General features: G+C 36.5%; 6 protein-coding genes across 6 annotated transcripts; 3 read left to right on the plus strand and 3 right to left on the minus strand. All coding sequences in view use genetic code 12, as the record gives it.

Moving 5' to 3' along the window:
* Window positions 1–1,337: 1,337 nt before the first annotated feature.
* On the plus strand, window positions 1,338–2,720 carry PVL30_000734 (uncharacterized protein; the record flags this gene model as incomplete). Its single annotated transcript, XM_001528195.2, has 1 exon — window positions 1,338–2,720. One exon carries the CDS (start codon window positions 1,338–1,340, stop codon window positions 2,718–2,720), a length of 1,383 nt encoding a protein of 460 aa, XP_001528245.2.
* A 942-nt stretch (window positions 2,721–3,662) lies between these two features.
* Window positions 3,663–5,485, plus strand: PVL30_000735 (uncharacterized protein; the record flags this gene model as incomplete). Its single annotated transcript, XM_061119184.1, has 2 exons — window positions 3,663–3,692; window positions 3,749–5,485. The coding sequence occupies 2 exons, from the start codon at window positions 3,663–3,665 to the stop codon at window positions 5,483–5,485; spliced, it is 1,767 nt and encodes a 588-aa protein (XP_060975167.1).
* Window positions 5,486–5,571: 86 nt separating this feature from the next.
* PEX6 (peroxisomal assembly protein) lies at window positions 5,572–9,300 on the minus strand (the record flags this gene model as incomplete). The annotated part of the gene is made up of 1 exon (XM_001528197.2): window positions 5,572–9,300. The coding sequence occupies one exon, from the start codon at window positions 9,298–9,300 to the stop codon at window positions 5,572–5,574; it is 3,729 nt and encodes a 1,242-aa protein (XP_001528247.2).
* Window positions 9,301–11,308: 2,008 nt separating this feature from the next.
* RPL31 (60S ribosomal protein L31) lies at window positions 11,309–12,171 on the minus strand (the record flags this gene model as incomplete). The annotated part of the gene is made up of 2 exons (XM_001528198.2): window positions 11,309–11,593; window positions 12,118–12,171. The coding sequence occupies 2 exons, from the start codon at window positions 12,169–12,171 to the stop codon at window positions 11,309–11,311; spliced, it is 339 nt and encodes a 112-aa protein (XP_001528248.2).
* Window positions 12,172–12,695: 524 nt separating this feature from the next.
* Window positions 12,696–13,944, plus strand: RPL2 (60S ribosomal protein L2; the record flags this gene model as incomplete). The annotated part of the gene is made up of 2 exons (XM_001528199.2): window positions 12,696–12,699; window positions 13,184–13,944. 2 exons carry the CDS (start codon window positions 12,696–12,698, stop codon window positions 13,942–13,944), a joined length of 765 nt encoding a protein of 254 aa, XP_001528249.2.
* A 130-nt stretch (window positions 13,945–14,074) lies between these two features.
* On the minus strand, window positions 14,075–15,692 carry PVL30_000739 (uncharacterized protein; the record flags this gene model as incomplete). Its single annotated transcript, XM_001528200.2, has 2 exons — window positions 14,075–15,431; window positions 15,592–15,692. 2 exons carry the CDS (start codon window positions 15,690–15,692, stop codon window positions 14,075–14,077), a joined length of 1,458 nt encoding a protein of 485 aa, XP_001528250.2.
* Between the last annotated feature and the right edge of the window lie 326 nt (window positions 15,693–16,018).

Below are 16,018 nucleotides of genomic sequence, written 5' to 3' on the forward strand. Positions count from 1 at the left end.
TATCAGTTTGTGTGCATTTATCTATCCACAGTTCTAAGGACCCGCACACCACGATGGTTATGCATATTAACTTAAGTGATAAGAAGTTACCAATGTGGTGGTTATTATTGTTGCAAAAAAAGACAATCAGAGAAAGGAGAGAATGAATAGGAAAAAGAAAAAGAGTATACAGTCAAACAGAAATACTATTGTTGAATTTCATCTTTACCAACTTTCCACCCATCTTTTTTTTGTCTCCCCATTTGTTGTTGTTTGACCTTCTCTTTTATTAATTTTTTGAAGATGAAATTTAACCACTAGGGTTGGGCATCACAAGACTCTAAGAACAAAAAGGAGAGGAGAGAAGAGGAAAAAATACAATGAATCAAAACAAATAATATAAATAAGGTGTATGTATATTTTTCTCGTCATATTTCTATCATATTTCTGCAATATAAATTAACTTCTGGAGTTGTATGTTGAATGATAGTTGCAATGTTTGTATGAGATGTAATTTGGTTACTTGTAAAAAGATGTTCATTTTAAAAAGAGAAAATCAAATTCCTTTGGAACCGCGATTGTTGTTGACTTTCTTAAAATATTGACAAGCTGTATAGTTTAGCTGTCTATTATGTGGTTCAATTTGCACTTATATAAATTAAAATCACGTGACAAAAGAAGAAATATGGAATAATAGATTTATGTAAACAGAAAAATAAGAAAAAAAAAGAGAAAGAAATGGATAGACTGCAAGAAGAAGAAGAAGAAGATGATGATGATGATGAACTTTATTGTTCTTCTTCAACCGTTGCAAAGATTTGGCATATTCTAATTTTGCTCTTTTCTTTTCTTTTCTTTTCTTTTGGCGATGCTCCATATTCTGGTATTCCGCTTTTCGCGCTTAGTTGACGTTAGTGGCAGATGGAGGAAGAGCAAAGCCGCTAAAAAAATAATAAACAAGATGCGGCATCTTCAACTTTCCAATCCACTAACTTCAACTGACACCAGAGCTGAGTACAAAAAAAAAAACACACTAGGGAAGGTGGAGAAGACGAGTCAGCAACATTCACACATGTCCAATTGGCATCAAAAGTGCTAGCTAGAGATAAGGATACACAGCACATTCTTTATATATATATATATATATATATATATATATACGTTCACGACCACACACTCTCAACACACACACACACATATATATACTTTCTCTTTCTCATATATATACATATACTAATTTAAATTCATTGTTTCACAATTGGTATTAACAATTCAGTTCAAACTCATAGCCTCAAAAAAGAAAGAAAAAGAAAAAGAAACACCAAGTTCCATTTAGAAGTCATTAAAACTCAATCGATATGTCTCCAATTTCAACTTGTGCCAAGATGCCCGCTGCTCTAACAGCTAATACTACTCCCACAAAGAATGGCTTTAAAGATCATGGATGTGAGTTGGTCCGGTTAACTGACCGTGACATCATTGAGTTCACCAGGCACAAAAACAGTCAAGCTTGGAAAGGCGCATTGTCGGCAGCAGACTATGTCTTGCGTGAGACTGTATTGAGCAAATCTCAAATGATCTCTAGCCACCCAGGCTCTTTGCTTGTGTTCTTATTGAGATCAAAAAAAGATCAAACTCCGTTTTGCTCGATTGAGTTATTGGTGCGTGAAGCATGGAAGTACCATCTTTCAAAGGATGAGAAAACTGTCCAGAGAAAGGATATTTTGAGTGGTTGCATTGGTGGAGTGTATACACACCCAGAACACCGAGGGAATGGGTATCCAAGAATTATGGTTGACGAATTAAAAAAATATGTTGAGCAAAACAATGTATTGGGAAAAGATGGGTTTTTGTTTCTTTACTCAGAAATTGGCGAATACTATGCCAAAAACGGGTTTAAATCTTTTGGTGTTGACTTGATAAAGATTTCTTTAGACAATGTCACCGGCTGTGATGAACCAACAAGAAAAGATACTGATCTCAACTCCGATATTACGACCACCACCAACACAACCACCACCACCACCACCACCACTACTACTACTACTACTACTACTGCTACCACCGCCGAATTTATCAAGTACCACAATTTTGAAGCATTAATGGGATTATACGAGACAAAATTGGATAATGAGATCAGGTCTCAGGTCATGGCCGATGGGAAAGCAAGAGTCACTGTTGTTCCTTCTTCCAATATAATCGACTGGTTTCATCTTCGTGCAAAATTCGTCACCTACAAACTATTTCCGCCATTCAAATCATCTTTGTCTTTGTCAGAATCTCAATTGGATTTTGCAACAGAATCCTATGATACAATTAGATCTGCACTAGAACATACTCAGCCTTACACTTTTGGTATCCAATTGAAGAACACCAACAATGAGATTATTGGTTTTGCAATTTGGACCATTGATTGGACAAATGCAGAGTCCAACAAGGCTACTTTACTCAAAGCAGTTTCTTTCGACAATGATCCCACCATAGTTGAGAAATTGATTACATCAACATTGCGTCATTTGAAAACAAACAAGATCCATGGTGTTGCTACTAAAGACTGTACTATTTGGGAGTCCGAGATTGCTAAAGAGGTGAAGAATTACCTTGTGAAAACGTTTGATGCGCAAACAGGCATTGAGAACGGTTCAAGATCTGCTGGTTTGATGATTGATGAAGAAGAAGATGCTTTGCTTAAACTGGGAGACCTTTTATGGGAAGAGAATACTAAGCTACCATGGTTTTAAAAGGTTATATAGAGTAGAAGAATAATGTTGTTTTTCCTTTTAATATTTAAAAACAAAATTTCAAAAAATCCCTTCTGGTAACGCTTTTTGTTGTTATTTGTTATTATTTGTTAATATTTGTTAATGTTTATGTATATATATATGTATGTATATATATCTATATATATATATATAATCCTATGTGGATTGCGGCATTGTGTGCAATACATGTAGCCTAAAAAGTTTGTGCCGGGGTAAACTTTACCGCGCACATAAAAGTAGCTGCGAATGTGAGGGATGGAGTGGTGTAAAGATTGTAGAGAAGCTGAGGAAAAGAGTGTGCAAAAGAGTCAGATTGAAAAGATGCATCTCATATCCAGTCCCAAGTTATACCAAGTTTCTCATAGACTAAAATACCACAACAACAACAATTTTAACTATATATTTAAACTGATCTATACAACCAGCAATTAACTTCGTACTTCAAAATGATGTATACGAGGAAATGTATTCCTCGAAGTAGTGGGAGAATTGGTTTATTTGAGTTAAATTGCAAATTTCATTGCCATGCTTTACTCTATAAAGATTTGTCAGATGTAACCACTAAAAGTACTTTGAATAAAGATACACCAACCACCAGTTCGGCTTCAAAATCAGACAATGCAAAAGACTCTTTTCTAAGAAGAAGCGACAGCTTTATGCAAAGAGCGCTGCTAATGCAAAAACAGAAGCAAAAAGAAAAAACGAAAGAAAAAGAAAAAGAAAAAGAAAAAGAGAAGCAAAGACCAACTCGATCACAATATAAATCGAACGCAGAAAATGAAAGTGCCCAAAATTCATCACGAACTCGCATTGCTCGTAGAAAATCTAGAACAGATCGTACAATAAAGGCATCACGTCGGCGATCGAATGCATCTAAAGAAAAGGAACTGCGAGGCCACCAGAGTAATGATGTAACTAAAAATGTTTCCAATTCCGAAAATCGCAAAGGTGGTGAACTAACCCATTATATTACGAGCACCAAAAATTCAAATAAGCCAATCCTTCAGTGCATTGCTCCAAAAAAGGGTGAGGTTCCCCTTTTGGCACACAATTTGGATCGCGTGTTGTTTTCTCCTGGAGTTCATTTCTTACAGGATCCAAGAACAAGGATATACAATTTTACACCATTTTTGAAGAATGTCATAAATTACCGTGACTTTAATTTTGATGCTGTATCTTCATATACTCCAGTATCAAAGCATAAAGTCATGCTTATGAATGCGCAAAAATTCAAAAAGCAGTTTTATTCTAGTACTTCATCCATGACCTCCTTATTGAGTAAATTCTATATGTTCTTGAACAATTACTCACGTCATCGTGTAAACAGATTTGGAAATATCCCATTTAGTGGGATGATTAATGATTTACCTTCGATAATTTTTGCTCAACCCCAAGGTGAATTTCAAGATGAGCAAGGGAACTCAAGAACAGTATACTCCTTACAAGAAGATAGTTCTTGTGATGCAGAGATTTTGCTAAGTGCCATGGGTGTTTGTATGGAAACTTTGCTTACTAACCCGGAGAAGGAATTTTTAAAGTACAAGAAAGAAAAAGGTCACAAAGCTTTGTCACTGAATGGAGAGCAACAATCACCTCAACCACTGCATTCCTTGACTCCTCTGCCTCCTTCTCCCCCAGTGAACTCATATAATTATGCATCTGTAGGTAGCTTTTTGATGCGTTCCCAATTGGACTGTTATGACCCTCGACTTCCTGGGAACGGGACGTTTGATTTGAAAACAAGAGCTTCAGCGAATGTGAGGTACAATTCACGAGATCCGAATGCCGGTGAAGGAGATTACCAAATTTTTAAACTCCGCGGTGATTTTGAGAGCTACGAAGCTGAATTTAGGGATTTAATAAGAACTGGCGCTATGCTTAAATACTTGTTTCAAGCCAGGATTGGTCAAATGGATGGTATTTTCATAGCATACCACAATGTCAATTCCATATTCGGGTTCCAGTACTTGCCCTTGGAAGAATTGGACAAATTGTTTTATTGTGAAAAATTCAATGAGAAACAACTTAAAGCTGACTTGGAGACAGTTGCGATCGAAGAACACCATGGACAAGAGAATTTACCATCCTTCATAGGTGAAACTCAATTCAAATTTTCAATGGAGATGTGGGAGAAGTTGATGACAAACCATATTTTAAAAGATTTTGCCGAGGCTGGACTCAAAGACACGCCGTTCCGAATGCTTGTTGAAACTGTTCAACCAAGAGGTACAAAGAACAAGTTCCTTCGTGTAATTGCTATACCTGTTACCGTTGACGAAATTAAAGAATTTCAACTGTTCCCCAAGAAGCACCCAACGGACTTCAAGCAAGACTTGACAGATGAACAAAGACAAACCAATCTACAAAAGCATTCAAAGGAGCTAAAAGTGTACAACGAGCAAACTACAAGAGACCGCAAAATTTTGCAATACACTATAGATCTCCATCTGTCATTTGTCAATGGCGAGTCCTCTCCTTATTACATTTTACCGAAAGTCATCACTAAAGACTGGAAATTATCATACACAATCACAAAAGTAGACTTTGATGCTAAAACAAATTTGAAAAGAATGTTGAGCCAAGCAGTTGACAAGTTGCTATTAAAGTCGGGCCAAACATTAACTTCGTTGCAAAAAATACACAAATTTTATGAGAAATTGGGAACTTTAAGGAAAGAAAATTGGGCATTGAAGGAAGAGGTTCCGCAAGTGTACAAACCGGTATTTAAAGACGACGATGCATAGATCGAAATGTTACACTCTATGTTGTACAAGTATAAGTATATAATAGCATTAAACACAAACATCTGAATTTAAATGAAAAACTGATTTTAACTTGTATGGTCATTGACGTGGCCATTAACAAATCTGTTAAGATTTCCGTTGTTGTTTTCTGAAATGTTTTTCGTATCATTTTCCAAATGTTCTCCATTGATATCTCCATTTGCGACTGGCAATTCAGCTTTAGTACTATTTTGTGAAATAAATCCATTCACATTAGGTGTTTCTCCTGACAATATGCTTTCGAGAGTTTGTTGATCCAAAAATCTTTGAGGTGGTTGCTCTTCATGTAATGGTTGCAAATCTTGTTCTTTTTTTGCATTCTCTTTGCCTCCTTCGAAATTCTCTCTAACCTTAAGGTAGTGTTGCAACTCTTCTGCTGAAACAGAAGGTGTCAATTCATTCTGAGCCTTTATGAAATCTTCCATCTTCACGGCTACTCTAATGTCCTCTTTCGTGGCAACATTATCGAACCACCATCGAGAGTTGACTTCGCCATTCCCTTTTGCCACTTCTTCCTCGTTATATGCCTTTATCTTTGCATCTACTTCATTTGCAACTCTAGTCATTGCATTTAACATGGAATCTGAACAAAGCGCATAAAAATCTGCACCGGTGTATGTAAATGAACATTTCTCGGCAATCTTCTCTAAATCAACATCGTCATCAAGTTGAAACTTCCTCGTTAATGCTTCCATGATTTTAGTCTGCTTTTCGTTTGTGTCAGATATACCGAGATAAAGCATTTTGTCAAAACGACCAGGACGAAGTAATGCTTCATCGAGCAAATCTGGTCTGTTTGTAGCACCAACAACAAACACCCCGTCACCACCAGCACTGCTCATTCCATCAAGTTCGGCTAATAGTTGGGAAACAATTCTGTCCATAACACCTCCAGAGTCCCCTTGATTACCTCTCTTTGGCGCAACAGAGTCCAACTCATCAAAAAAAATCACGCACGGCTTTGCATCTCTAGCCCTTTGAAATACACGTCTAACATTAGCTTCTGACTCACCAATGTACATGTTTAACAATTCTGGCCCTTTTACGGAAAAAAAATTCAATGAGAAATTTGTTGCAATTGCTTTTGCCAAAAGCGTCTTACCAGTACCAGGAGGTCCATAGAATAAAATACCACTTCTCTTTTTCAATCCGTTATTGAATAGGTCAGGATGCTTTAATGGCATATCTATGGTATCTAAAATCTCATCTTTCACCAAGTCTAACCCTCCTATATCCTCCCATTTGACATTCGGAATACGTGGAGCTCCAATAGAATCGCTGAACTGACTTCTTGCATCATTTATTGCGGCCTCAAAATCTTCGGGAATCCATTTGATAGTTCCACCATACCCTATTTCCACCAAAGTTTTCACGTTAATTCCTAATTCTTTGGCAAGTTTATTCAATCTTTTAATAGCCAACTTCTTTGACTTTTTGATGATCGAAATCAAATCGCGCGGAGTTAAACCTGCAGACTGCAAGGCTAATGTGCTGTAACTAACATCTTTGCGAAGCACAAAAGGGTAAGACGATAGTTCAGTCAATGGTTGCTTCAGCTTTTCTTTATCAATCAAATGCCTGAAAATCTCCAATCTCTCAGTCTCCGTAGGTACAGTAAAGTCAATTGTGAACTTGATTAATGATTTAAGATTCTCATCTAATTTATCATAATCATTACAGCTCATTACTATTACTGCATTTTTATGAGTATTTAAAAATTCGCTCAACATCTGAACTACCTTCAATGTCAATGAACTGTGAATGCTAGAATTTTGGTCATTCTCATCAATCTTTGGACACAAATTTTCAATATGCTTCAAATAAATGACATAAAATGCTTGAGAATTTTTAGTTGAATCTGGGCCAATTAGATTTTCGATCTTCCCACTAATTTGTCCAATAGTTTTCAACTCTTGACCAGGATTCAAAAAATCAAAACAGTCAAGTTCTACTAAATTCAATCCCAAATCTAAACAAGTACTCCTCACCAAAGTTGTTTTACCTATTCCTCGACTCATTGAATTCAACAAAATCGATGTCTTGAGATTAAGTCTGGACGATATGCAAGTCAAGAGAATCTTTCTAAATTCTTTTGCATACTTGAAATCATCCGTAAGATTATAATTAAAGATACTGGGCAATTCCAAATACCTGTTCCAGTTGATCTCCTCATTTCGGGGAAGAGTAATACTTTCAAGTCCCGATGAAACAAGTAATGTTTTTGCTGGGTCTATCAGGTATTGAAGCGTCTCAATTTGGTTTGGTCCTTTAATCTCAGTAACTTTAAACCAAGCCACTGCATTGGGATTACCCATAGGAATCACATCATTACTGGAATTTTCATTACTTTCTTTGTCACCACCTCCTCCTTCTGTTGCTGTTGCTGATGTTGCTGATGTTGCTATTGTTGTACTATCAAATATTGCTTTGGCAAGAACTGTGTCCACGTAAACAGGAAAAACATCGCCTTCCCGGAAACATTTGCGTTGGCTACTAAGTAATGATTTGAGACTTGAAAAAAAGCTTTGTTGATAAGTCTTGTCCATGGTGATTTCGGAACTGACCCTACTTATTGTTGCCGATTCGGCTATGGGCACCAAGTCTGAAAACGATTGTTCATTAATAGGTTCAAACTCAACTTTGTTATTTACCGATGTCAAGTTGAGTAATAACAATGGGGACACGTAAACACATCCTTTTTCAAATGAAGTCTGAGGTTCAAGTAAACCAAATAAACGTATAATCACCGTGCTTTTAGACCCAGAGTTTTCCGTTTTTAGTTTCACCAAGTCACCATTAAATACTGGAAACTTGAGTTTTGTAAAGTCAGAACTATTTATATAAGCAAATAGTTCACTATCGTCTTTTTGCCATTTTTGTGGTAGGTCCTCCATCTTGATCTTTTCTGGCAATGGTTTAATTGAAAATAATGTTGTTGACTTTGGCGTCGTGGTTGCATTGTCGAACGCCATGCTTCTTGACAAATATGTGGATAAATCAACATCTTCGTCGACTTCTGCTTCTTCCATCGCGTCAAATTCTTCAATCTCGTCAATCTCGTCAATTTTGTCAATTTCATCCGACTCTTCTAAACTATCCAAAAAGTATGTGTTGGCTGTTGACGTAGTCTCCTTGTCCTGTCTTATCAAAATAATATTAGTATCAAAATCCAAACGGCCTTGAGATACAGGCTCACATAAACTCGCACGTCCATTGATTTGTCGGACATTATCACCTTCATTCACTACATTTCCTGAAGTAGATAAGAACTGAGTAAGAAAAAGTTCCTTTATCGCATTTTGCGATTTGCCATGAAGTAGATGGTAGATATTATCCGGTACGGAGATAAAAACTTGTGAAAGAATCGGAATGTTTATGGGGTCGACGCGCTTGATTATTGACTTGCTGAATGTCAATTCATCTTTATCAAAAGTGACCAAATTCGAGTCGTTAATGAAAGTTATAGTTTCAGATGTTCGTGCAGTAACACTTTGGAATTTCACTATTCGAAACGTCTTAAAATAGTCAGGCACTCCGATGAATTTAACTAATAAGTAAGATTCGCTTGGATAATGAACCGGATAACTAAATTCCTTCTCTGGTATCTCGGGAAACAATCTTGTATAAGTATTTCTAGACAATTCCACGACGTCAAATTGATTGATCTTGGAGTCGTTTATTATGTTCACATTCACCACTGTAGTAGGTGACGTTGTTGATGGAGACAAGGACAGCGATGTATCCGTCTTACTTTGCTTCTCGACTATCAGCGGCATCTTTGTAACTACTATTTACTATTATTTCTGCCTCTGTTTTCTGTTTTAAGTTTTATGTTTTTGTTTCTATTCAGTGTTTAATGTTTTTGTTCTGGTTTTTGTTCTGGTTTTTGTTTTTGTAGAATACGATTTCTTAGTCTATGATCCATACATGGGGTATTTGAAATATAAATAGCTATTTATGGTAAAATTCCTGGTTCCTGGTTTTCACATTCGACGCGGGAAATTGTGATTGTTCCGCTGGATGATATTCTCGCTATCGACAAAAGAAAAATTAATAGGTGGGGGCGGGGGGGGGGGGGGGGGGGGGGAAAGGAAATGGAAGCGGAAGAGAACGAGGAGGGGAAGAAGAAGTGTGGGGAAGAAGCTACCATTTGCGTTGTCAGTCAATATTGGATGAAAGCCTTAATTTTACTACTTTCAATACAAATCTCATACGTAGTACGAATGAAAGTAATAGCCAATAACATTTAATGAAAAAGCAAAGCTTTTCTACTATTATTTTGTTTTAACTGACTTGAGAAGTCTTGTTGTATTTATTCCAAAGTTTTCCATGTTTCTAAAATAATTTAAACGAATATTTGGAGCCAATATCAAGATAAAGTTTGTTTGTAGTGCTTGTATATATATTTATAAATGGGTGTGTGTGCGCACGTGATAGAAAAATTTTAAATCAAAACATAAGCATGTATCAAACTTCGAAAAAAAAAAAAAATTTGGACGATTCAAAACTTGGACAAAGAAATAGAATATTCAAGTATAATTGGTAATGTATAGGTAAATTGTGTATCGTACTATTCACCCAAACGTCACAAGTTTTCATAATTTTGGAGCCATAAATGCTTCGATGCTTGTGCTTTAACTTAGTTCAAATAGTATTGTTTGTTCATCCACACCGTGCGCACATACAAACACGCACACTAACAAATACCTAAATACATAAATACACAAATACTTTCACTCAATCTTTAGCATGGTGAATTTATTTTTCGCCTGCTAAATTCTCAAAAGAAGATGAGTCGAGAGAAAGGGAAGAGTGGGAAAAAAAAAACTACAGACATGGAAAGAAAAATCTCAAATAAATACAATTACTCACCAAGTCATCACTCATTTCTTCCGTTTAAATTTTTTTTCTTTCTTTCTTCCTTCCTTCCTTCCTTCAAAACACATTCAAGTATCAACCATTAGCCATTGGCTTATGTACAGAATAAATTGTATGTACACGTCTACTTATAATTGTTGATCATATGCAATTTTCAAATGATGATAATCTATTATTTTTTTTAATACCAATTAGAGCTGCAATTTACCGGTCAATATGTTTCTATCGTCTTGATGGATTCGACCACTTGGCAATGATGTGGTATTTTATAGTCATAGTTACACTGAGACTATTGCATTGATATTCTTTTTTTTTTGAAAAAAGGGTTTGGAGAATACTAACTAGAGTGACATTTTAGATCAAATTTAATTGTTGTTATTATTGTTGTCGTTATTGCTTCCTTTTCCTTTTGCTTTTCTTTCTTTTCTATTTCCTTTTTACTTCAGCAGCAATCGAATCGTTATTGGATCATCATTGCTGATCTTCGACAGTTTGACGATACATCTAGATCCTTGTCTTAATGTCGACTCGATCATGCATAGTACCTGAACACAATTGTGCTAGTATATTTACTCTAATTATTCTAGGTTCATGTTGTTTCATTTCCCCCTCCCCTTCCCCCTTCTTCCCTAAATTGCTTATCTTGCAAGTTGTCATTCATAATGAAAACATTCAATTCGTATTATGTAATACTACTTGAGCAGGTGAAGACAGCTCTGAGTAATACTGGACTTAAACTTTAACCAGTATTATATCGAAATAAAGAAAATTACCCTAATCTAAGGCAAAAATGCCCTCTACATATAGCGGATAGCTCTTTAATGCCGTTTTTATTTTAAGAAAATTATTATACAACTATCAACCCAGTCGATCCAAATTTCATTATTGAAAAGCAGACCAAAACATCTATTCGTCATCCTCAACAACAACAGTGTGCAAACCCTTGGTGGTTGGTACAATCACTGGCTCGACGTAAGCAAACAATTTTTCCTTAGCATTCTCTTCATCGTTTCTCTTTCTTGAGATTCTCAACCTTACTCTGTGTTCAACACCTTGGACACCTCTCTTCCACAAAGCAACGTTCAATTTTGGGTCTAATCTGACATCAGTGGTTCCCATGTGCAAAGTAGCAAACTTTCTGATCTCCTTGACAGCTTTTGGAGCTCTCTTTTTGAAGTGAACACCGTGCAACTAAAACAATAAAAAAGTAAAATGTTAGTAATGATTATTCAACTGTATCGGTATGCAAATGCTTTAATATTCTTTTTTTCAGGTTGGGAACATTTTCCTTTTGCAAAAAGCGCCATATTAATAAATGAGCCTGTACATCCTTATCTCTTCCTAAAACCATTTAAAAAGACATAACCTTATAAATGCATAGGTTTCAAACTACCAGGTTCTGTATAAGGTGCATTTTTCCCATCTTCAAGGATTTGTGTTCAGTGAAAAATGCTGCTCAAGTCTAATAATCCAAAATCTGTGCTGGAGATAACATAGAATCAAAAGTTGGCATTGTTCATGAAAACAATTTACAATACTTCGTTCATCCATGAATAGAACGGTCCATCTAGTCTTACCCTCGCCTCATCCCATTGTTTTGGACGATTCGGAATCTCCACTTTGATCATTTTGCAAGATTGTATTCCCTCTCGAAAAAAAAAATTATTAAAAAATTCGGCACAAGCATTGCATTATTCTTGTAATGATGAACATACTCTTTTGTGCAAGTTAATGGTGTACTCCCTGGTGACGACGTCTTGTAAAGCCATTGTGAATATTGATTGATACTGGGTGGTGTTGCTTATCACAGTTGACCTCGTGAAACTTCTGAAATTTTTTTCCACTAATACTGGAGTGAGAGTGAGAGTGAGAGTCAGAGTGGTGAGAGCCAGAGTATCAGAGAGTCAGAGTGTGAGAAACAGAGTCTACGCCAAGTCGCGCGGTATACTATTAGGATGTGAGTGTGTAATGGCTTTGTGAGGGAAAGGGAAAAAAAGAAAAAAAAATAGTGAAATACTACTAATAAAACGCGCATTTGGTAGCTTTGTATACAAAATATAGAAGGGTATTGTATAGGGTATAAACCCTGCTAAAGCACACTCACGTGATTACTTTATCGATGAGGGAAAAAAATTGTTAGTGTTTGTCTCGTTCGCATTCGCATTCCCATTCGCATTCTCACCTGGACTCCATTTCACGCTTGCAAGGACTTACCAGACAAAATATACTGAAAAAATTGAAAACGATAGTGAGCCAACTCAGATACAACTGATAAACACCAAAACACTAAGCAATGGGTATGTGATAGCAACATCAACAATAACATGGAGCATATATCGGTAGTCATAAGATGATGAGCAAGGGAAAACACAGCAACAAGCGGAATCAGTGATATCTCATCATTTTTCATGGTATTGGAAAAAGACATTACAAACAACGACAACAGCAACAGCAACATCATCATAATTATCTTCTATATCGTCACAGTTATCTGCTGTATCATATCTTTAATGCCTTGACCAGAGGGAAACAGACAATAAGGAACTGATATCGATTAGTTTGGAAGCAGTATTTGGCACGAAGATCTGCCTGGTCATTGTCATTGATTTTGACTTTGATTTTGAGTTCTGATTTGATACGTTTCATAAGCTTTCAGTGTTCTTTTTTTGCAACTCGCTGTTCTTATTGATTACCAACAGGTAGATGCCGATGTCTTTTTTACAATTTAAATTTTTTTCTGCTTTTTCTGAAATACTAACTTCAATTTTTTTTTCTTTATAGGTAGAGTCATCCGTAATCAAAGAAAAGGTGCTGGTTCCATTTTCACCTCTCACACTAGATTGAGAAAAGGTGCCGCCAAGTTAAGAACCTTGGATTACGCTGAACGTCACGGTTACATTCGTGGTGTTGTCAAGCAAATCATCCACGACCCAGGTAGAGGTGCCCCATTGGCCAAGGTTGCTTTCAGAGACCCATACAGATACAAGTTGAGAGAAGAAACCTTTATTGCTAATGAAGGTGTCTACACTGGTCAATTTATCTACGCCGGTAAGAAGGCTTCATTGAATGTCGGTAACATCTTGCCATTAGGTGCTTGCCCAGAAGGTACCATTGTTTCAAACGTTGAAGAGAAGGTTGGAGACAGAGGTGCATTGGGTAGAACCTCAGGTAACTACGTTATCATTATCGGACACAACCCAGACGAAAACAAGACCAGAGTTAAGTTGCCATCTGGTGCTAAGAAGATTATTTCTTCCGATGCCAGAGGTGTCATTGGTGTTGTTGCCGGTGGTGGTAGAATCGATAAACCATTGTTGAAGGCTGGTAGAGCTTTCCACAAATACAAGGTGAAGAGAAACTCATGGCCAAAGACCAGAGGTGTTGCTATGAACCCAGTTGATCACCCTCACGGTGGTGGTAACCATCAACACATTGGTAAGGCTTCTACTATTTCTAGAGGTGCTGTTTCCGGTCAAAAGGCAGGTTTGATTGCTGCCAGAAGAACTGGTTTGTTGCGTGGTACTCAAAAGACTTCCGATTAAGCAAATTGTTTAATTTCATAAATATAATGTATACAATACGTAAATTGAATAGTTTTGGTGGGTAAGTTTTTTTTTAAATTAAAAAATTACATAAAGAGGAAATTTTATTATAAAAAGAGCTAAATTTGAGTTAGCTTATTGTAGAGTGAGCAAGCGGGGTAACGATTGGTTCAGCAAAATCGGAACTAGCTGACAGGTTTGGACTAATCCTGGTGTTGATGACCTTTTCAAGCTCATTGTATTTACAATGACTTGCTTTTCGTTCTTCATCTTGTTCTTCATCTTGTTCTTCATCTTGTTGTTGTTCTTGTTCTTCAACCACAACTTCTTTTCTTTTTGCTGTTGAATATTTTGGGCCATGCACCACTTCTTCGTCATGGTATTGTTCCTCTTGTTTTGGTGACACCTCATTCATCTCCTTTTCCTCCTCCAGTTCCAGTTCCTGTTCCTGTCCCTCCTCCGCCTCCGCCTCATTCTCCTTTGTGATGTTTGGATATTCTGAGTACCGAATGTCGCAATGATTGATTGCAACATTGTGCTCAGATTTGGGTGGAACTTGTACAGAGGCAACAGTTTGCAGTTCATTGACGTTTTCTGTATATACATAGGGTAATCGGGTGATCATCTGAGCATTCTTGATTAATCTCTCTTCTTTGTTCTGGTCAATTAACAAAAGCTTTACATGTTTTCCGTTGAATTCTTTGGTTTTCAATTTTGCAACAACCAACTCACCGTATCCCTGGGATGCATGAAATGTCACCAAAATATTTTTGTATTCCCCAGCAAACCGTTTGAATTTTGTCTTTTTGACTTCCAAAATTGTAACCTTGAACGGTAAAACATCTTTAAAATAATCTAGTATAGTTTGCATATTGATTCCTTCCGTTATTTTTGAAAGCAAAATTGTATAGCGCTTGAAAATATTTGACAGGTTCCTATCTATAAATAAGCCATTTTCTTGGGTCGATGACGAACCATCAATTAATTCAATTGCTTCCACTGCTTCATTCTCGTTTTCATTGAGCTCTACAACTGAATCACTCCCTGTCTGTTGAGTAACTTGAAGTTGTGACAAAAATGATGGTGCGGGCTCTCCTATTCTTGCTTCCTCTTGATCCTCTTGATCCTCTTGATCCTCTTGATCCTCTTGATTCTCTTGTACCTCCTCCACCTCCACCTCATCATCATCATCTGCTTCTTCTTCTTCTTCTTCTCCTTCTTCGTGCAAATTATTACTTTTTAAAAATTTATTCCACTTCCATGTTAAATGGAAATACCTAGCGCCAAAGTTGCTGGAAGTCAAAGGTGTATAAGGGTTTGATTTCTTCATGGAAATCTTTTTACCATTAAGAAGCGCACCGTCTAGTTCTTTAACAGCAAGTTCGGCCTGCTTTTCTGTAGCAAATTCGGCATATGCAATCCCCAAAGATTTGCGTCTCCCAGATCTACTGAACCTAACTGTAGAGCTTGGAACTAGTACATTCACACTGAAATAGTTATTATGTTAGTTGAACAATATCAGAAAAATGGAAGTCAAGAAGTCGGTTGCAAAAAAAGGGGGAAGAAATGAGAGACAAAGAGAGAGAGAGAGAGAGAGAGAGAGAGAGAGAGAAAGGAATAAGGGAAGAAGGTTGAAGTTGGACGTACAGATTGTATTTGCATAGTAATTGCAGCAAATCTTCTTCTGTGGTTGAGTAGTGTAAATTCTTGATATAAACTCGAAACCCTTTTGAAGATATTTCCGTCATTGCTTGGAAATTGAAAAATGGTGTTGTACAATTGTAACTTGCTAGACTTTGAGTATACTGTTACTCGGTGTTTTCACGACCAAATGTGTTGCAAAATTTTGGTGTCAAAAACGCGCGAAACTAAAGATGGTTTTTATATGCATCTGTTAAAGAAAAAGAAAGTAAAAGAATCTAAAAGAAAGCACGAAATAAAGTACTACACGTGATTCAAGAATAATTATCTACATGTATGAAAATGTATACATCGTCATTAGTTCCATCATCATCATCATCTTTTTTAGTATTTTTTTCGGTAATGACAAACATACGTATATATATATATATAT

Source organism: Lodderomyces elongisporus, chromosome 1 (assembly GCF_030384665.1).
Source record: "Lodderomyces elongisporus chromosome 1, complete sequence".
NCBI classification, from domain to species: domain Eukaryota; kingdom Fungi; phylum Ascomycota; class Pichiomycetes; order Serinales; family Debaryomycetaceae; genus Lodderomyces; species Lodderomyces elongisporus.